Genomic DNA, 21,545 nt, shown 5'->3' with positions numbered 1-21,545 from the left:
GTACCTGCAAGGTGTTTATACATGAGCGGATGTCATTCTCGGTCTTCTCACACAGCACTGTGAGCGCCCCTGTATCCGCCTTCATGCCCTGCTTGACGGCAATCTACAGAAAAGGGAGTTAGTGCGTTAGCTCCTGTATGACACAGAGAAATAATCCCGGGCAGAAAGGCGCTTCGGGTGTACACTGACCTCGTATAGTCTCTGCACCAGCCGGGAGGGTGCAGTCTGAGGAAAATTTAAGAGGAAAGCTTGCTGTCTCAGCTGCCTCAGAGAGGGGACATACCTGCCAAAGGGAAACACAGAGGCCTTTAAGGATAACCCTTAGGGAGGAGGAAAACCAACCAAAATAATGGGCCTCTAGCTACCGCCCAGGCCTAACTCCTCTCTTCAGTGGAAGTTTGGTCCATAAGGGGCTCAGGCCGCTCTATTGTAGGCCCTAGTGTACGTTTACACATACTGGGTTAAAAGGGTCCTGGGTAGCTGAGGGTTTGTAACGCACACGAACAGATGACTTTGCGATTTAAGAAAGGCTAGTAAGAATGAGGTTTAAAAGGTGCCTTCTCTGGGGAGGTTTGATAACAAGTCACTAAGTTGGCTTGGGAATGCTATGGTGGGCAGATGCTGCTCACAAGGGCGTGCTGGGACCAGAAATGTGCCAGCCTCTTTCCCGAACAGGGCTACAGTTGTAATTTAGCTGGAGGAGAAAGAAACAGTTGAATGATTAGAGAGAGAAAGAAGGGGGGGGGGATTGCTTTCACATAACGAATCAGTGTCTTCACCAGAGGTCCCCAAAGTGTGGGGCGCGTCCCGCAAGGGGAGCACAGAGGAACATAGAATCATAGACTATCAAGGCTGGAAGGGACCTCAGGAGGTCATCTAGTCCAAAGCCCTGCTCAAAGCAGGACCAATCCCCAATTTTTGCCCCAGATCCCTAAATGGCCCCCTCAAGGATTGAACTCACAACCCTGGGTGTAGCAGGACAATGCTCAAACCACTGAGCTATCCCTCCCCCCAGGGGTGCGTGGCAGGGCCTGGGCCAGCCCCCATGGGGGTGGGGAGGGAGCGCCACCCAGCTCCCAGCTCTGCTCCAGTCCTGCCCTCAGCTGCATCCCCCAGCTCCAGTGCCTGGCGCCATCCCCAACCTCAGTGTGGCTCTTTTCCTGGCTTGGGGCCGAGGCTGGGGTAAGGCCAGGAGCAGAGCCACACCTGGCCAAAGGCCTGGCTGCCGGCCCCCACCGCAGCCCAGCTGCGGCTCCACTCCTGTTCCTGCCCACCTAGAGTGACCAGACAGCAAGTGTGAAAAATCGGGCCGGGGGCTGGGGGTAATAGACACCTATATAAGAAAATACCCTGAATATCAGGACAGTCCCTATAAAATCAGGACATCTTGTCAGCCTACACCCACCCACAGCTGCAACCCTAGCTTCGGCCCCCTTACCCCTATCCACCCACCAGCCCCTTCCAGATGTGGCTCCATTCCCGACCCAGCAGGGGTGCGTGGACCAGGGTAAGGGGGCACCCTCCAAAAAGTTTGGATACCACTGGTCTTCACATTCACACCACACAAACCACGTACTCAGTGTGGTTTGCAGAGAAGGAAGCAAAGCATTCAGAAGTAAAACGAAACACCGCCATTCTTTATTCTAGACCCAGCCTTCCACAAGGCATGGAGCAGCCAGCAACCCCAGCTGGTTGGTTCTGGTTTTATGCCTGATCCTATCTTCAATTTCCTGACCCAGAGTGAAAGGCCTAAATGAAAGATACTAACTGGTCATTGCAAATGCAGATGATTGGCCTTAATAAGATGCCGCCTTCCCTTCTCCTTTTTCTGCCACCTGCTCCACCAGGGTTAGCTGCCGGCTCAGTCTCTGTGTTCTTACGGTTGATGATGCTTAGCAGCACATTAATAGAAGCCTTGAAGAATTGGGTGCGGGAAAGAAGGGAAAAAAGAGTGAATGTTAGTTATTGAGGGATGCAGGAAAGAGTTAATACAACTGAGCGAATTCCCAGCGATGGGGGAAAGGTGGGGGGTGAGTCAGGATGCTCGACTCCAGTGCTGCTGGGTGGGGCACTGCTCAGCTGGATCTCTCTTCTGCAGGGTCTTCTGCCCAAGATCAAGCACAGAACTGATGTTAGCATGAAATCTGTCCCTTACTGGGGGACTCTATGCTGGCATCGCTGGGGGGCGGGGCGGGCGCTGCGATCCAATCTCTGAGCTCTAGGTCCTGTATGTATCCTCTCCCCAAGACACCCAAGTGTACCGAATGGTTTTTTTTGGAAGGCAGCCGACCAGCACACAGCCCAGTTAAAGGCTTCACCCCATTCTACAACTGAACTCTATCCCTCCCATTTCTGACTTGCTTAGAACCCTCTCGACCTCTTCCGCATTACACGCAGCACGCATTGCTGCCACGAGTCGCCACCCGAGGAGTCAGGCTTTGACATCTCATTGGTCCTAGCCAAGGGAGAAGCCAGGCTAAGTTCTTCTCTCTCAAAAAGTTACTGACCAGTCTGGACTTGCAAAGGAGAGCGATGGTGACGAAACACACCTGCAGCAAACCACTAAGGGTCAGATTTTTAAAGTGTCTAGTGAGTTTTTCCAAAAGCCTCTAGCCAGTAACTCCCAAAGATTTCAGTGGGTGCCAAGCAAGTAGGAGTTTTTGAAAATGTCACTGCGTGCCTAGATACCTTTCAAAATCTGGCTCTAAGAGTCTCGGTCATTTTCCTGCTCCCCCAATACAGAAGAACAAGTGACGAGGAAACGGTAGGATCTCCCCAGCTATGAAACCCAAGGTTGGGCCCCCCCCGGTCCCAAGTCATGGGGCTTACAGTTGGTGCACCGTCTATCTCATCAATGATCAGGCAGTTTGGCTTCTCACTGGCCCCCAGCACAGATTTCATTTGAGTAGCAGCGTCAATCCGCGTTTTGAATATGTCCGGGCTGCGGTCATCACTGAAACAAAAGCCGTTTGGAGACATTTATATCCTCTTGAGTTTATTCGACCTTGAAGATCTCCTGCCAGGATAGACTGGAAGGCCAGGCAGGAGAACCGACTCACCTGGCGTTCATTTCAACTGCATTGTATCCCGCTTGCTTGGCAATAACGTGGGCCAGCGTGGTCTTCCCCAAACCCGGTGGGCCACACAGCAGCGCCACCTACAGCAGAGAGTGGGAATGCAGAGCAATGCACACCGTGTGCCCAGCACAGGAGACCGTCGCTCGATACCAAACAAGGTCTATGTTGCAAAGGGTCAAAGCTCTATAGCCTGAAAACTGCTCTGTCTTCAAAGCTGCCCCATCTTCTACCTCTCAAGACTCCACGAACTTCTTGGCATTCAGATCCTATGGTGCTTTATACAGCAACACTAGCCCAGTATCCTGATCAAATCCCAGTTTGGGTCATTGTAACCTTGCCTATTTAATTCCTGCCATTTCAATGAAATTCTTCTTCACTTCCTGTCCTAAATGATCCTGTGGTACTGCTATTAAACAACAGCCTCTGTCCACCGTAGCAGTGGCTGCACTGATTGCTATAGCTATGTATTTTACATACCTAAGTCTGGCCAAGTTATAAAAGCAAATGAAAACAGTTCACTTATTCAAAGCGATGGGAGAATCCATTAATGGAACACATAAGGCATCCTTAACTATAGGCATCAGTGCCAGCAATATGTATGATGGTATATTTAAGTTTGTAGAGTGCTTTGAGATCCCTTCAGGGTGACACGTTCTGCATAAGTGGTTAAGATCCCAGCAATGTATTTACTTAAAACAATCTTTGCCATAACCTTAATTTGTATCCCTTAATTTGCTGTTTAATCCAGCAGAGGAGATGTATGCAGTGCTATTCCGCTGTTGAGTGTCTATTCTTGTTTTCCCTTCAAAATCCATTCATGGGACAGAGCTAAGCTGACCAAATCATAAAGCCAAGTGTATGATTTTATCCTCCTATGATGTATTTGTGCAGCGCTGCCCTCTGCTGGAAGGAATCGTGCCTGCTTAAGGGTACATAATGTCACCTCTAGTGGAGGGGATTTTCAGAAGACAAGATTGAACTACAGGACAAGCACAAGTATGCGCCCAGCTGCAGCTGCCTGTGCTTGGAACAGTCTCCTTTCACCCCAGCCGCTATCCCACTTTTTAAACTTGCAAAATGCAAGCGCAAGCAGAAGTTGACAGTAAAACCCCAAGAATTCACTTAAATTCTAAAAAGTAAATCCAGATTTCTCAGGGTTGTGCTGGAAGAGGAGGGGCAAAGCTGCTAATACGGACCTTGTATTTGGGTCTCTTGTGGTGATCCAGCTCAGCTTCCAGAATCTCTTCTGTGAATTGTGCCTTACTTCTCCATTTGTTCTGCTGCTCCTTGGGCTGTTTGAATGGAGGGCGAGCGTCAACACTCGGCTTGGCTTTCTTCACGGGTTTTTCCCTCCCGAAGACCAACACGTCCCACAGCTTCAGCCATTTCAGAAGGCAGCGATTTGTGTACTGAATGACAGAGGAGGAAAGGGGGAAGGATAAATAATCAAAGGAGCTTGAAGGATCTGCCTGAGCAGAAAATGAGAAACAGACGAGTGCAAGAGAGCCTCCCATGTACAGAGCTGAAAGTATCCTCCTCTGTAGCTTAAAAAGCTACCGTTTATGGACCGCAAAGATCTCGGTTGGGAGGTTCTTTTCCATGTGCACACATGAAACAACCAACGAGCTGAGCAGATCAGACTCGAGCCTTCAGGAGGCAGTAGGGATTTCTCCCCACCCCAGCCCCTCAATAAACACACAATTGGGTGTCCCAATACATGGATATAATTAACTAAATCAGGCATTTGACATTTTAATCTTCTTGAATGGAAGGTGCCATTTGGGTTAGAGGTAGTAGCACCATCTAGCAGGCCCAGCACTGGATTAGGAATCAGGAGACCTGTGTTGTATGCGCAGCTCTGCCATTGGCCTGCTGGGTGACCTAGGCATGTCCCTTCCCACCTCTCTGCCTGTTTTCCCTCCCACCCTTTGTCTCGCTTGGCCATTTAAATGTTAGGTTGTTTGGGGCAGGGACCATCTCTCACTATATGTATGAGCAGCACCCAGCACAATGGGGCCCTGATCTCAGCTGGGGTTTCCAGGAGCTGCGATAACACAAACAACAATAATTTGGCACCAGAAACTCCCAGGATTAAAGAACTATCATAAAAAGAACCCCCCATCAGGTCTACTTTATATAGAGATCTTACATCATCACTGAGCAGCTCCGTGTAGTGTCTAGGAGTGAATCTGTCGACCCACAGGCAGTGCAGCGCAGATTCCTCCTCCTCGTCAGCACCATCCGTTTCCTCATTAGGCTCCGGGGTCTCATTTCCAGCCTCTCCAAGGAGGGGACTGCAAGGAACAAGGCAGAGATTAAAAACCTCAGAGCACAAAGTGCCCACCCATGAGAGCCTGTACCAGAGTCAAAGGAAAGATCAGGCAATAGTCATCATCTATAAACACTAGCCTAGGTTCAAAACATCCAACACCAAAAGGACAGAAGAGATCCTAAATCCAGCTAACTTAATCCAGTTAGAGAAATCCACCTGAGCAGTTAGTTCTCCCTTCATCGCATTTCTCTAACTGCCCCAGGTCATGGGCTACATGCTAGCCCACTGAGCAACTTCTACCTATTCAGTGTTGAGGTTTTTTGAAAGATCACAGACTGCACTGGATAAATAGAGGTGATGGGGCTTGGGTATTTTTTAGGGCTGTCAATTAATCGCAGTTAACTCACACAATTAACTCAAAAAAATTAATCGCGATTAATAGCCGTTTTAATCGCACTGTTAAACAATAAAATACCAACTGAAACTTATTAAATATTTTTATGTTTTTCTACTTTTTCATATATATTGTATTCTGTGTTGTAACTGAAATCAAAGTGTATAATATTTTTGACTATAAATATTTGCACTGTAAAAATGAGAAACAAAGGAAATAGTATTTTTCAATTCACCTCATACAAGTGCTGTCGTGCAATCTCTTTGTCGTGAAAGTGCAACTTACAAATGTAGATTATTTTTTTTGTTACATAACTGCACTCAAAAACAAAACAATGTAAAACTTCAGAGCCTACAAGTCCACTCAGTCCTACTTCTTGTTCAGCCAATCGCTAAGACAAACAAGTTCATCTACAGTTACAGGAGATAATGCTGCCCTCTTCTTATTTACAATGTCACCAGAAAGTGAGAACAGGCGTTTGCATGGCACTTTTGTAGCACGGGTTTCCAGCAGCGGTCACACCATCGCCAAGCACAGAGGTAAAATAACCTCTCGACTTGTCCTGGAGATTCCCCTGCTGATGCATCCCAGAATCACATTAGCTCTTTTGGTCACAGTATCACACTGGGAGCTCATGTTCAGCTGATTCTCCACCCCCAAATTATTTTCAGAGTCACTGCTGCCCTGGATACAGTCCCCAATCCCATAGGTATGGCCTACGTTCTTTGTTCCTAGATGGATTCATGTACATACAGCCATACTAAAACCCATATTGTGTGCATGCACCCAGCTTACCAAGCGATCCGGATCGCTCTGTATCAGTGACCTGCCTTCTTCATTGTTTACCACTCCCCCAATTTTTGAGTCATCTGCAGTTATCGGTGATGATTTTATGTTTCCTTCCAGGTCATTGATAAAAATCTTGACTAGCATAGGGCCAAGAATACATGCCTGCTGGACCCTACTGGAAACATTATTACAGTAACACCTGGAGGCCTCATCTGAGATCAGGGTCCCACTGCGCTAGCTGCTGTACATATATGTAGTAAGAGACCATCCCTGCCTCAAAGAGCTCACAGTCTATATAGACATGAGAGGCAAACAGCAAGCGAAAAAGGATGATCATGTTACAGATGGGGAACTAAGGCATGGTGTGATTAAGTGACATGCCCAAGGAAATCTGCAGCAGAGCTGGAAATTGTACCCAGATCTCCCGAGTTCCAGTTCATGTCTTGGACCACAAGGCCATTCTTCGACCTAAAGAAACCCTCTAGAGCAGGCTCCAATGAGCAGGAAGCATCAGTGGCTGAGTCCCAACAGAAGCCTCATCGTGGTGACGGAAGCGGCACCAGAGAGCGACGTGTGAGAACCCTGGCAGTAGATGCTAGAAGGACAGAAGGAGAATTGCCAAAATGACCCACCTGTTTAATATTTCGGTCAGCCGCTGCGATGCCTCCAAAACCCGCCTCCGACGCTTAAAAACAAACAGGGGTGCGATGGGGGTCAGAAATGCTCTAATACATGGCTGGTGACTTAGCAGGGATTTCATAACTAATGCTCTTTGCCTGGCAGGGTGGCAAGGAGGTTATGCCGTGATGACTATTTTGCTTTAGTCCAAGAATTAAAATCCATATATTAAAATACGTCACTTCTCCGGTGGGCATTCTCCAGACCTGGCTGTTCAGGGACACGATATTTGAGGCCACGTTTTCGAAAGGTCTCCATCTGTGCTTGCAATAAAACAATCTGTGTGCGTCTGGTGGGTCCTTTGGTGCAAGTATGAATGAGGCTGAGCACTCAAACACTGACTGCATGCTCCTCAAGAAGGCCATCTGGCCAATTCTGAAGAACCAAGTTTTCCGATCTACCATATACAAAAAAAGCTAGTTTACAGAGTGCTACCCTCTCCTAGCTCATTTTGATCTCAGTGTTCTATCCACACAAGAAAGAAAAATGAATCATGTAAATTTGTTGCTGGATATAATCTATATGGTCCCTCTGGGGTCGGTACATTCACATCCTGAGGGTGTTTACACTGAGGCAGGACCACCTGTTACAATCTGGTCAATTGTCTTGGTAGCTGAAACAGCCAAGAGCTTTTCTGACACGGAGGTGAAAGTGACCAACGAAACCTTGGATCACCAGTGATGGACACAGACTGGCCATCCAGCCAGACTGTCTTAAAGACCTAGCTAGAGTTCAGTCTGCATGGTGCTCGTTCTGCAAGGAGACTACATTCCTTAAGGATCTGCTTTTTGATGGTAATCTATATGGAGCCATGCCTGGAAACCAAACATTTCATATGGGAAAGGAAGGAGAAGGGTTAGTCCAACAGAACAGACTCAAAGGGAAGCAGGGGAAGCCATCTCACACATTATTTGAGTCATGTTAAGTGGGCAAAGCACTTAAGAACATAATACAGGGAATACATTTACTAGGGGTGACATTTTCCAAAGCATGTAAGCGACTACATCCCATTTTGAAAAGTGACTTAGGAATTTAGGAGACTAATTCTCATTGAAAGCCAACAGGACTTTGGCTCTAAGTCACTTACGTTCTTCTGGAAATGTTACCACAGTCTTTTTCCATCTCTAACTTCTACCATCAAAAGGGAAGCAAGCAGCAGATCAGAAAAATACACCTGCTGGCGATACTTTAGAACATCCGGAACCTTGATTTTCAGGTGTGTCTGCTAATTCTGGGTACCCAGCTTGACACACTGATAGCTTAATTCTTTCATAGGTTCCACAAACTACAGTCAGAACTGCAGGAGCTTAAGCTGTATGGAAACTAAAGATCGAGGCACCCAGAATTAACAAACACTTGAAGATTCAGGTCGTTGATGCCTGACCCTAGAAATATCAATTGCTAGCTGAGAGAAAGAGCTAGAAATAGGAATTGGGTACCATACCTCTTCAGACACTTGCTCCTTTAGGTAGGAAAAAGGAACCCCCAGTAAATGAAGTGGTCTTTGTGCGTTCCAGCCCAGATGGTTGGGGAGCTGTAAAGATCAGAGACTGCACTAGTATTTACAAAGCACAGGTTCATATTTCACCCTTAGCAAGAGACTCTAGAGTTACTCAGCTTCCATCATTGCATTGGAGGCCACAGAACAACCTAACCAACCCAGTCTCCAGTTGCCAGATCTTACCTTCACTCCAATTCTGGAGTGATCTTCCTTCAGAACCATGAAGACTCTGGTGCCATCAGCGGAAGTCACATTGACATAGTCCTCCAGGATGGGCGGGCGCTTGAGAACCCGTTTCGGATCCTTTTTAGGGGGTGGCGTCACGCACAGCGGAACCATGTCGCTCACTTCCATGCTATCCGGGCTCAGGAACTTTGGACTCCTTTAAGACAGGGACACAAGAGAAAGTGCCCATGAAATCACATTCCCAGCAGGCTAAACTCAATGTACCAAAACATTCAAATCTAATACACCCCAAATCAGATTTCATGGGCCTTTCTAGGTCACCAGAAAATGGCAACAAATACAAGCAGGAAAACGCTGTGCAAACTTCCACCTAACAAAGCTCGGTCATCCACACAAAGCCTGTCATGCAGCATTCCCAGCTATTCTAGCACTGGGCGCCCTCCACACGGCTCTGCCAACGTACCTACGTGCTGGTCTTCAGCACTTTGTAGTCTCGTCACCCACACAGCTTCTGTCCTGATATTACAGTCCCCCCCATACACCACTCTACCGACCCTCAACCTTGACTCCCCGCATATCCTGTTAGTCCAGTCCTGCTCTTCCTGCCCTGTCAAAGCCCCTGAACCTGACCTCGAGCTCCTGCCAGGCCCAAGCAAGGCACTCAAATGTCACTGCAATGAGTATGGTATGAAAGTTTAGATAGCGAGGGGTCTCTCTGGAGCAGAAACCACCTGCGCTGTTGTGTGAAGTGGAAACAAAAAGGGACTAGGATAAAGCCACCCAACTCGTTTTCCCTTGTAACCTAAATGGACATCTGACCCCAAGCTTCCAACGACCTTTAGTTTACTGCACAAGTTTAGCTCCAAGATTTAAAATTACTGACTGCCAAGGGCCTTCCTCACAACAGTGACAAAATAACGAGAAAAGGATCCAAATCCCGTTAACCTGGCACTCTGTGGTTTGGAGCAGTCCCCCGGGGAAGGAGGCAGGGTAATGTCGTCCTGGGGGAAATCAGGAGAGGCCAATTTGTCCTCCGCACCAAAATTCAGCTTCTTAACGGCTTCAAGTCTTCGTCGCTTTGGCTTAGGAGCTGTTAGACACAAAGGGAAGTGGGGGAGGGAATGCCGATCAAAGCAGGGTATTTACAGAGCGCTAATACAACTCCTTTCATCCAAAGATCTCAATGCACTTTATAAGCATTCGTGAACGGCGCTTCACATCTCCTTGTATCCCCTTTTACCAGATGGACAACTGAGAAACAGTAAGGCAAACTGACTTGCCCAAAGAGTCAACAACAGAGACAAGAACAGACACCGGAAGGCCGAGTTTCCAAGATTGTCCTGCCAAGACACACACACAAACGTTTCCTGAATTAGAGAGATCCGTAAAGTAAATTTTTCAGCGCAAGGCTACACGGTTGTGGCCTGCTTAGGGCCCACCTTTGAGACACCCTGGGAAATGAACTTCAGGTGCCTCAAAGAGGAACGTGGGCTTGGGAGACGGGTGGGAGGTGTCCGCTTTACCCACTAGGTAACAGCAAACATGGCAAGCTGGCCAATCCAGCGTCATGCCAATAGTCTGAGCTGCAAAGGGAATCAGCCGCTACGAAGCCATTTAGGTGGAGGCAAAGGGAAGCACAAAAGGGCCTTGGCCTACAGGTATATAAAGCTAACCAAAGAGCATTTCCAAAACGTACTGAGCACAGCAGGAGGCTGGCGAGGGGGCAAGCTCCCCAAACACTCCTCCTCCTCCTCGGATTCATGCAGAATATGCTCTAGATGCCGCTTCCTTGGGTTAGCCTCCCCAGCACTCTCCGCGGCATTTGTCTGGTGTTGAGAGTCCTTTTCCTGGCCTGGCTTGCAATTTAGAGCAGCAGAGTCCTTAACCCCATCCCCGGCTGTGATGGCTTCTTCAAACGTCTGCTTTCTGCTCCGGAGCTGGGAGACTTTCGGGGCCAACAGCTGAGATGGGACATCTGAAAGGGATATTTTAAAAAAAACGACAGCGATATGAGGTGACCCCTCTGCATGGGGGGGAAGCAGCCATGAATAAGCCCAATTTTAGCAAAGGAGATGCCAAACCAGACTGCAACACCGGCCAGCCAGCAGGCATAGCACTAAACTAGTCCTTTAGCCCAGCTGAGAGTGAACAGGTTTCTTTTAATATCCAGGTGGGTTCCGTCTACATTTGCTAGTCAAGCCAAGTTCCAGGTCCGTCCAGCTAGAAGCAAGTTTAGACATGGTTGCTTGCCCCAGGGAGATGGAACCTAAGTATTGGTGATTGTATTAAGAAATGTACCACACACGTTTTTATCACGTAAAACCCTCAGATAAAATTCACTGTTACTCAAGTTTAAAACTTGCAGGGAGACTAGTCAACATCCAAGACCAACACTACGTACAAGCAAAAAAAAAAAAACAAAACCAATGAGGACCTGTGGCAGCTTAGGGACTAACAAATTTCTTTGGGCATAAGCTTTCGGGGGCTAAAACCCACTTCACTGCATTCGATAAGGTGGGTTTTAGCCCACAAAAGCTTATGCCCGAAGAAATTTGTTAGTCCCTAAGGTGCCAAAAGTACTCCTCGGTTTCTTTGCTGATACAGACTAACACGGCTGCCCCTCTGAAACCTGTCACTATGCACAAGGGCATTAGGTAACCGCCACAGCATGATAAACCCCTTCCTGATGGACTGGCTGCTGGACCAAGGCTGAATCTCCTGATAACACTAGGCAGCCCCGGCTTTGCCATCCTGAACTCAGCTCCGCCAGGGGCCGGAGGGGGCCCCACCTCTCTCGCCCCGCAGATCTTGCCATGCCAGTGCAAGCATGACGGCAACACGCTACAAACAAACCAGCAGCTGGTGTCGGCCACACACAGCGCCACCCACCTCCCATCTCTGCCAGCACCTCCAGCTCGTCCGCAAACTGCCGGTCGAACTCATCTTCGATGCCATACAGCTCCGGCTCCTCCATGAGCCCGGCCCGGAGCTGAGCTCCGCTCCCCCAGCCTGGCACCGCCGACCGCCCGGCCTCCTCTTGCAACTGCAAGCCGGGCTCGCGCGCCTCGCCTGCCCTTCCGGGTAACGTTCCATCCCGCCGCCTCGCGAGCCGCTGATTGGCTGCCTCGCCCTCCGCGCGCCGCGGCCCGGGCTCGCGCCGCTCCCGGCTGGAAACAATGTAGCCGCGGCGCCTTTCCGCCAGCCCCAGGGCGCAGGGCAGCAGCTGCCTCGGCAGGTCGGTCGCGCTCGGTGCATTTCGGGGGTGCGTTGGAAGCAGGTTTTCGCTGCTGGGGGACCCCCCCCCCGGGCCAGCGCAAAAAGGCGGGGGAGGGGTTTGCACGAATGTCCTCATTTCTCTCCCCTGCAGGGACCCTCGCCCCTTCGCTTTTGCTGGTTTTGCAGCTGGAGCCGCTGTCTCAAGAAGAAGTTGCCCAGGAGGCCCGCTGAGTCCTGGCTGGGGGCGGCAGGAGGACGCACTGACTAGGCTCAGGGCACGTTATCCTTCAATGGGCCTCATCGTACATTAAAATAAGCGCCCCTCGTTGGGAGGGGTCAGTGGCAAGAAGCGGTGGATGAAGGGGGTTGTTACCTGTGCGGGATACCCACAGCGGGTACCCACAACGGGATGTGGGTACCAACAACACCTGGGGCCTGCATCCCTTTTTTTCTCCTGCTGTGCATCATTGGATGCTGACTGCTACCAAAGCAAGCCTCATTTTTGACAGGCGCTCAGACTACCCAGGAGAATATACCGTATAGTGTAGGGGACAATCTTGTATTGTGCCCTGGAGGTGCTGGATGGGTTCGCGGGTAGAATCGTTTCCGTTTTCAGTCATTCAGCCTGAACGGCAGGTGGTTTATTTTGTATCTAAAAATCAGTGGCGGTGAAGGAGCACAACGCATGTTGTGTTCCCGTCACACTGGTTTCTGACATTAAATGCACACTGTCCAATTTAAAACCATCCACTGTTAACAAACCATTCTTTGCCTATATTACTGACAACACGGATTCAGGTACCAGCAGTTTCTGTAGTGCAAAGACATCGCCTGAGGTTGTAACGGAAAGGATTTTAAAAATCCAAGTTACCTTTCACTCTTGATGGCTTGTGTTTACATTTTGCATTGCTCACAGCTTGATCAGTGAAGTGACTTTCACTTTTGTATTTAGGGCTGCAGTTTTTCAGTTTCAGCCAATGCAGGGCTATAAACAGATCGTATATATATCTTTCAAAATGGCTTTTTCCCATGGATTATACATTTTTTAATGGCACAGTAACATTTCTCTTGGGTTTTGTAGAAGCTTTGTTTTACACCATCTAAATTTTGGGCCTAGTCTGAGTTGACTGCATCCTTTCAATCATGGCCAGTGCAAAAGCCTGTCTGAAATTCAGCAAGTGCAGTGTATCTGCCCCCCCTCCCCCCACGTAAATCCCCCACGTAAATCCCACAGGGTGCGCTCGTTATTATAAATTATTTGTATTGTGGTAGTACCTAGGAGCCCCAGCCTTGGACAAGGACCCCGTTGTGTTAGGCGCTATACAACCGCATTGTGACTCCTAAATGTTGCATAGAGAGTAGAAGTGAGAGGGTTCACTGCCCTTTGTACACAGCTGGAAGTGGGGAAACCATGAACATCACCACATCGCTGTACATCCCACAACAGGTGGGTGTGCTCACTATTATTAATTACCTGTGTTATGATCGTGCCTCAGTCAGGGTCCCATTGTCATCGTTGCTGTATTAACACAATAAAAGACAGTCCCGGCCCCAAGGAGTCTTTCTATGAGAAGACACATCAAGGGGGCGTGACAAACAATCGAAGAGGGTGGACGAAGGGAGGTGTGGAGCTTTCAACGGCTGGAGTGCGACAATGCTTCTGCACCGTGTCACAGAAGTCCAGTGTATGTTTGATGGATTTTGATGCTTTTTGCTTTGTTTTGAAGGATTTTATAAACGAAAGAGCACGCTCCCAAGGTTGAACGCTTACTTCCCTTCAAAGGGCCATGGAGCCGGGCAGCATTGATAACTTGTCCATCTTGTACCAGAGCTCTGACTTCATTGTGGTCAACAAGCACTGGGATGTTCGCATCGACAGCAAGATGTGGTATGAGAAGCTGACCCTGCAGAGCCAGCTGAAGTACCGTTTCCCAGAGCTGGCTGACCCAGACACGTATTATGGCTTCAGGTAAGTGAGCACGGAAGGGCAACGTTCATCTCAGCTCGACAGAGATGTTATCCCAATGCTCTAAATGCACGTCCTCTCCGAGACAGCTGAGATGTTCCAGGAACATGAGCTTGCAAGACTAGGACGCAGAGAGCCAGGGATGAAACAGTCACAGGCCAGGGCAATCGACTTTAAAATGAGCTACCAGAGCAGATTCGTCTGAACCAAAACCTGGCCACCTTCAGAACATGCGACCGTGCCCCACTGTAATGGGAGCCAAGAAAGCAAGGAGAAGGGGAAAGAGGGAGAAGGTAAAGCTAGAATCACTCCTGAAACCTGGGACCGGCAAAGAGCAGAATCCATCACACACAGACAGTGCTTGGTGGATCTAAATTATCCACTGGAGCCCAGATCCTCAATGGTATTTAGGCACGTAACTCCCACTGAAATCATTAGAAATCATTTGAGGATAAAGGCCTAAGTACTGAGATCCTGACTGCAAACTGCTCCAGGTGGGCTGACTGCTGGGACATTCGGAATCCCTTTCCCTTATCAGTGGAAAGCCTCCATCCTCTGAGCAGCTTGCCCTAGATACTGCGATAATGGGCACTACAGAAAAACCAAACTGAGAATTAAAAGCACTTACAATTAATATAGATAAATAAGGTACAAGACATCCCATTGAAATGGTGCTCTACCAGCAATGAGGATTATCTGTAACTATTTCAGTAAAAGAAAATTCAAGTTGCCAGTGTCCCTTTAAGAATGGGCTGTCTTGAGAGTATGCTGAGCACTTACATAAGGCTTTGCATCTTCAGAGCTGGGCAGATCTGGACTACAAGCTCTTGGTGTGGGCCTGGGCTTGGGCCAAGATCCAGCATGTACTTAGATGTACCCCAGCACCATAGATTAGCCTTTTAGGGTGGGATTTTCAAAGTAGCCTATGGGAGTTAGGCACCCAAACTCAGTGCCCTGTATTTAAACCATTACACCAGACTCCTGCTGTATGGGTGACAGAGCCAGCTGTGGCTTTTCAGAATCCCATGGAGGGTGTTTCTGACCCTCCCTTGCACTATCTATCTCTCCTAGGTTTTGCCACCAGCTAGACTTTTCCACCAGTGGAGCCCTCTGCGTTGCTCTCAATAAAGCGGCTGCCGGTAGCGCGTACAAGTGTTTTAAGGAACGGATGGTGACCAAGGCCTACCTCGCTCTGGTAAGCGTAGCCCGCTCTGTCATGGTCCACGTCCTCTCAGCCACCATTCATTGCATCCTGCCCTTCTAATGGCAGTGTTACTCTCCGAGGCGTATAAACCGGTAGTGTGTCCTCAGCCGTTTTTGGTTAAGGTTGGGATTCTGAAGGCACATCTGGCTCACAGCTGTTCAGCAGCAGCACTGGTGATTAAGAGCTAGAACTAAACCAGAATGTCATATGTCCTGGTGATGAGATTGGAGCTTGCTCACGGAGGAGCCGTCTTAAAACCTGGCCCACACTGAGGATGTAAAATCCAGCATTGCCCAGGAGAGTAGGTGGTTTAGAGGATTTGCAATAGGACATAGATCCTTTCCTCCCTAATCCAACAATTTCAGTCCAGCCCATCTTGGTAGTTACTGCCACGTCATTACCTTCTGACAACTGTGGTCTTACCAGTGGGTCTCAATAGAGTAAACCACTCCATCAGCAGTCCCCGTGGTGGTACTCTGACGAGGCAAGCGAAGGATCGAATGGACTGGAGTCTGATCACTGATAGAAGTGATCTGTACCAGCCGTTGGTGAGATGATACGTTATCCGCACTGGCAATGTGCATGCTGGACCGTTCCTGCATGTGGAGAAGAGCGTCTTCCAGGTCTGCCAATTTGGCACCTTTCACTGGCACCAAATAAGGAAATCCCTGTAGTATTGTGAGGGTCTGGACTTGCTGGTAATTGGCTGAATACTGGGCATGCCAAAAGAAAACAGATCCACAAAGCTTTAAAGGTAACCCAGGGGTGAAGGTTTCATGCATTAGTCAAGCAGTTTGGTAGTTCCATTGTTTCTACCTAGCTTGATTCACCGAACAATAGGTAAACCCTGATTGTACTGTTCGCTTCATATCTGAGGAGATTTAAGTACTTCCCTCCATGGGCAGCTCTACAGTAAAACCTTTGGCATGATTAAATCAGCATTGAAAATCAGTCGGTATAAATATGCCAGTAATCTTTTGGTGTACGAGCTGACATAACTCTGCAGAGATCACAACGATTTGGTTTTGAAGCAATCTTGAGTGAAGGCAGCCGCTTTGGGGTGGGGGGAATACTCCAAGATTATTTAATTCCTTAAATACAAGGATTCCTTCATCTTAGTAGCTGAGGATAAACGTGTGTGATTTCCTGTGGTCTTGTGTGTTACTCCCTTTTGAACTTCAGTTTTCATGAAATGTTTCTAATCTCTTTAATAACAACGGCGAGCACAGTTGAAAAAAGATGGTAATTAGTGCTTACATCCTGACTCACCAGAGCATTTAAGCACGTGTTTAACTTAGAAGTCGATGTGATTTAACCATATGCTTAAAATATGAATAGAGACTAGGGAGCCTGGAGTGAAAGAAATGCCATAGAGAGATCAGCTCCAGTGCACCTGTGTAATAACAGTGTATGCAATGTCACTTTCCCACTATTGGCTGTTGTTAGCCCCAGATGTTTCAGAGACAACTGTTGTGTGAATATAGTTTTGTGCTTATAGATATGAGCTGAGGGGAATCCTTTGCCTAGCAATCTGGCCAAGTTATTAATTCAAAGCCAGTTGCAGACAAACGGCTTATTATCAGTGACATTTGGATGGTATCTCAGGAGAAAACGAACATGCGTTGAGTAAATGTCACTTGGCATTGCTTCTGAGACAGAATCAATTTGTCCAGCAGAACTGAGGGATGTCAAGCATGTCCTCAGAGAGGCATCTTAGGAAGTACTATTGATGTGACTAGAGGTAATTATTGATACCCACTGTTAGTGTTGCAGGTGTTAGGAAGCACTAGTGCAAAAGTCTCTATGATAACCCACCCAAGATTTTATATATGTGTATGTGTGTGTACATGGCTATATTAGTATTGCTTCCAGAGTGGGTATTCTTTGTGTGAATCACATGTCTGAACTCTATTTTCTGTGTCGAATTAACAGTTGGATGCTGCCGCCATTGACATTTAGAATCAAGTACTCCGGGTCTGATGCTGAAAGTGACAGCACACAGTAGACGCATTGGAGTCCAGTGGGCTCTACAGAGATGCAGTGGTCTGCGTGCGCGCTGTCAGTTCCAGGATCGAAACCTTAGATCGTAAGTTCTTTGGTGCTGGGACTTTGCCGCCTTCTGTGAGAGCATGATTTTTTGTGTCAAGTTTCTGTTTTCTTGAGGGAAGAGTTGTGCCCAGAGTTGATGGCTCAGAAGAGGTTTCAATTGTTAAATTGCAATTTATTTCTGGGTTTTGTTTTTTCCAGTGGCCTGGAATTGTTCTGAGCTGAGTTTCAGGGGTTGGTTTGTCCCCTTAACTAACTAACTAACTCTTCTGTGCTGCAGGTCAGGGGCCACGTGAGTGAAAGCAGAATGACGATCCGTTATGCCATAGGGAAGAACACGACAGAGGGCATGACCCACATGATGTGTATTGAAGGGACAGAAGGTAAGCCTGCTCATAGATCAGACCCAGTGTCCTTTCCTTGCACTGTTATCTTGGTGGTTTGTCTCATGAGACTGGCAGCTGTGATGGATATGGCTGAACTCCTATTTCCCATCTTGTTTTAGGCTGTGAAAATCCAAAGCCTTGCCAGTCAGAGCTAAGCGTCCTCGAGCATGGTTCATATAGTGGTGACCCGGCAACTAAAGTGCTTCTACAACCACTGACAGGTAAGTGCTGGAGGGCTGAGGCAACCCCAGCATGGCACTGTTTCTTATGTTAGAGGGAGCCAGGCCTTAGGGCCTTGACTAGGGTGCAGAGCTGTTTTGCTGACTCACCCTGACAGTGGCGCTGGGTGTGTCTCATCAGCGAAAATATTGAGAGTCTCTCTGAGGCAAGAGAGCTAGAGGGAAGGAGCAGGATGTCCTTCAGGGAGAAACCCCAGTCATCTGGCATTTGCAGTCCTGGGCCTTGTCTCTACTGTTGTGATTTGGTTCTGCACTGTGGACCAGAAGCATTTAGGGGCTAGGATGAGATGAAAGTCAAACTCATTGTCAGTCATGACCTAAATTGGGTCTTGAGCCCAGGTCTCCAAAGGTCAAAGAGTATGATGCATTCTCTCCCAACATCATGGGCATCAAGAGCCAGGGATTCAATGTCAGCGTTTGAACTCTGTGCCCTTTACTCTTTCATTCCTGTGTTGCATTTAGGCCGGACACACCAGCTCCGGGTCCACTGCAGTGCCGCTGGACACCCCATAGTGGGAGACTTCACGTACAGCTTTAAGAAGGACAGTAACCCGTACAGAATGATGCTCCATGCCTACTACCTGCGGATCCCTACCAGGAAGGAACTGATTGAGGTGAATGCTCCTGACCCCTTTCTGACCTCTCTGGATAGCAACTGGGTCCCTCACCACACTGTGCACCGACTGGACGAGATGCTCCAGGAATTGAAGGACAAGACTATCCAGGTAGAGGAAGAGGAGAGGAACCAGGAAGCATTGCTTCGTAGTGGAGGAGAAGAGATGCCGAGCAAAGCCAAGAGCCTGGAGACAGAGGAAGAACGAGCCAAGTGTGAGCAGTGGTTGGCGGAGTGGGCCTTGGCATGAGATGCTGCTCTTGCTGTGCATTTCAAACCCAATATTCCATTTCTCGCTGTGGGACGTGACAGACAATCCCCCCCCCCATCCCAGGACCCAACACCACCTCCACGTCAGCACGTTTTTATGCCGAGCTATCTTAGAATGAATCCTCCAAGGGTTCGTTTCTGGGACTGAGATTTGACTTATTTTAGCATCAAGTAGGATTTTGTTTATTGCGAGTCAAGCTCCACCCCACCACGGGATGCACATTCTCCTTGTTCTGCAACTCAGCTACGGGATTTGAATGGTGTGCACCATACCAGAAATGAGGCAGAAGCCCCAGTGGCCTGCAACTCTGTATTAGCGCTAAACTGCTGGGAGGGGTTCAGCAGAGCTGATCCATTTTAGGGCGCTCGTGCAGGGAACGGTGGAGCGCCTTTCAAACCTGTAGTACTCAACCATTGCCAGGATACAATCAATTTAAAGGGAATCAGTAATGGAGACGAGAAGGTGTGGACCTTACGCCTTTCTGGGTGGAATCTTTGGATCTGCTTTCACTTCCCCGTTCCCATCTACTGATCATGTCCACTCACTGAGTCCTGTTAGCTATTGCTGTCTTCCAGTGCAGGGTATGAGGAAGTATCCTGCAGCATTTTGCATTGATCCCACTAAAAGGATGAGAGTCCTGCCAACCGGCCATGTGCTTTGCCAATGTGGGTAAACCCCAGTGAAACAGAGCATCTGGGAGGGTCCTCTTATTGGAGGGTAGGACTCACTACCTTTCCCAAGTCTGCATTTAGACCACTTTTATTCTTAAAAGGTTTTAAATTGATGAATACTAATGAATTTTAAACTTTCTAAGGAAATTTGACACTGAATACAGTCCTTGAACAGTTCTGCAGTGCTGTCGGTCTCAGATATTTGTAACATCACACTTCTAGTACACCGGCACCAGTAGCAGATTAAAAATAGCCAATGCCCCAAAAAGTTACCCTACAGGTGGTGAGATTTTATTACATACTTTACTTATATGCTCCTTTTCTAAGAGCCCGCTCTTGCCTGCACATGTCACTCCTGCTGTGACTAAAAATTGGCATTCCAGGCAATTCTCAGCAGACAAACACAATCCTAAGTAAATTCATGAGAATCACCTTGTTCTTCTATTGCCTGTGACAGGGTACTGCCTAAAAAGAAAAGGAGGACTTGTGACACCTTAGAGACTAACGAATTTATTTGAGCATAAGCTTTCGTGAGCTACAGCTCACTTCATCCACAGTTTGCATCCGATGAAGTGAGCTGTAGCTCATGAAAGCTTATGCTCAAATAAATTGGTTAGTCTGTAAGGTGCCACAAGTACTCCTGTTCTTTTTGCAGATACAGACTAACACGGCTGCTACTCTGAAAAGGGGACTTCCTGGCTTTCATCACTAGATGGTGCCTTAGGCAGTCTCAGGTATCACAGACCATTTGTTTAAATTGTCTTAGGACTTCAGCAGTGAGACTAGAGGAAAAACACACAAAACTAAAGGAATGTTAAGGGGCTGGTGAACACAAACCACAGCAAGGAAGGCTGGGACTCAGGGTCTCTGTTCTGGGAGAGTCAAGAGTTGAAGGGAAGCCTTAACCGAGAATTTCCTTGCTTTGCAAATCTAATTCAAATCTTCAGTGTTGCTGTACTTGCCATTTTTGTGTTTTAATTTTTTCCTTTGGCTTTTAACGGTAGTTTTAAAATAATGGAATAAAACTGTAATGGAATTCTGTGAGACAGTCCATAGATTATTGGGACAATAAACAACAATCACCCATTCAGTTCTATTGTGACCTGTGTATCTTACCTATTTACGTAGCACAAGTCACCTTAGTATCTAAGCACTGAGCTGTCACATCAGTGCATGCCTTTAGGGTCCCTTAATCCCCAGTCTATTGTGGATCTGACAGTGCACACTGTTTCAGTGTTGTTATAGCCGTGCTGATCCTAGGATATTAGAGAGGCAAGGTGGGTGAGGGAATATCTTTTATTGGACCAATTTCTGTTGGTGAAAGAGATGAGCTTTTGAGCTTCTACAGAGCTTTTCTTAAGGTCAGAGTAAAAGAGATTCCCTCACCCACCTTGTCTGTTCCCCCAGTTGACAAATCTACTGGGAGAGGTGAAAAGAACTTCACCGCTCTCCAGGGGACATGGAAACATAAATGTTCTGTTGGGTCACTTAAATCATCCTTAGTTTTTGCCCCTCAGAATGGCTCTGGCCACCTATTTCCATGGACGCCATTTGATACATCCTCAGTATAGTCTCAGCTGCCAATGTAATGCACGCAGGCTCGCTTGTTTCCAGCATTGTAGCTGGTATGTTCTCCTTCTGGAGAACATGTAGCTCAGACTGACACACCCATCGGGAGGAGGATTTGTGTCTTAGAGAATTACATCTCATTGCACCAGTGGATGCATATGTGTCCCTGCAGCTTCCAGTAGCTGTATGGAATTGCTATGAAATGGGTCTTTGAGATAACAGTTCATCATCCGAGCTTTTGATGCACTGATAGGAGAATCTTCCTGTTTGGCACTTTATTGCTTGACATTTTGTGTGTGTGTCGTAGAGTTAGGGCCAGTTAATACCTGGTGGGTCATTATTTTTCATGGTTCTTCCCTACACTGTTCCCACTCATATCTGAAGCAGTGATCAGGTGATCAATGAATGTGAATTGATGCTGAGGGACATTTGTTAGGAGCAAAGCATTCAGCAAATTTTAGTAGCTA

At 47.8% G+C, this 21,545-nt stretch overlaps 2 protein-coding genes across 13 annotated transcripts in view; one reads left to right on the top strand and one right to left on the bottom strand.

The window, feature by feature from the left end:
* CHTF18 (chromosome transmission fidelity factor 18) overlaps positions 1 to 11,994 on the bottom strand; it is a 54,770-nt gene extending 42,776 nt beyond the window's left edge. For 7 of the 9 annotated variants that reach the window (XR_012161076.2, XR_012161077.2, XR_012161078.2 and 4 more), the window contains exons 1-13: positions 11,787 to 11,993; positions 10,594 to 10,872; positions 9,843 to 9,987; positions 8,895 to 9,093; positions 8,655 to 8,744; positions 7,165 to 7,217; positions 5,227 to 5,371; positions 4,274 to 4,486; positions 3,060 to 3,157; positions 2,830 to 2,953; positions 1,769 to 1,914; positions 190 to 283; positions 5 to 103 (exon numbers count right to left, since the gene is read on the bottom strand). Coding sequence is in view for 6 of the 9 variants with exons in the window: in XM_073361746.2 (XP_073217847.2) it covers positions 5 to 103; positions 190 to 283; positions 1,769 to 1,914; positions 2,830 to 2,953; positions 3,060 to 3,157; positions 4,274 to 4,486; positions 5,227 to 5,371; positions 7,165 to 7,217; positions 8,655 to 8,744; positions 8,895 to 9,093; positions 9,843 to 9,987; positions 10,594 to 10,872; positions 11,787 to 11,871 (1,770 nt within the window). In the remaining 3 variants the exon portion in view is untranslated. Of the gene's footprint in view, positions 1 to 4; positions 104 to 189; positions 284 to 1,768; positions 1,915 to 2,829; positions 2,954 to 3,059; positions 3,158 to 4,273; positions 4,487 to 5,226; positions 5,372 to 7,164; positions 7,218 to 8,654; positions 8,745 to 8,894; positions 9,094 to 9,842; positions 9,988 to 10,593; positions 10,873 to 11,786 lie in introns of those variants that run through there. The other 2 variants (XM_073361747.2, XM_073361749.2) reach the window with 2 other exon arrangements.
* RPUSD1 (RNA pseudouridine synthase domain containing 1) lies at positions 11,816 to 20,024 on the top strand. Of its 4 annotated transcripts, XM_073361766.2 has the most exons (7): positions 11,816 to 12,132; positions 12,265 to 13,560; positions 13,841 to 14,082; positions 15,151 to 15,274; positions 17,610 to 17,712; positions 17,835 to 17,936; positions 18,417 to 20,024. In XM_073361766.2, exons 3-7 carry the CDS (start codon positions 13,901 to 13,903, stop codon positions 18,815 to 18,817), a joined length of 912 nt encoding a protein of 303 aa, XP_073217867.1. In that variant the 5' UTR covers positions 11,816 to 12,132; positions 12,265 to 13,560; positions 13,841 to 13,900; the 3' UTR covers positions 18,818 to 20,024. The 4 variants fall into 4 exon arrangements, with proteins under 4 accessions (XP_073217867.1, XP_073217869.1, XP_073217870.1 ...); XM_073361768.2 differs by lacking the exon at positions 12,265 to 13,560; XM_073361769.2 differs by having other exon boundaries at positions 13,393 to 14,082.
* Positions 20,025 to 21,545: the final 1,521 nt, after the last annotated feature.

The sequence above is a fragment of the Lepidochelys kempii genome, chromosome 10 (assembly GCF_965140285.1).
Source record: "Lepidochelys kempii isolate rLepKem1 chromosome 10, rLepKem1.hap1, whole genome shotgun sequence".
Lineage (NCBI taxonomy): Eukaryota > Metazoa > Chordata > Testudines > Cheloniidae > Lepidochelys > Lepidochelys kempii.
This window is presented reverse-complemented; position numbering and strand designations above follow the sequence as displayed.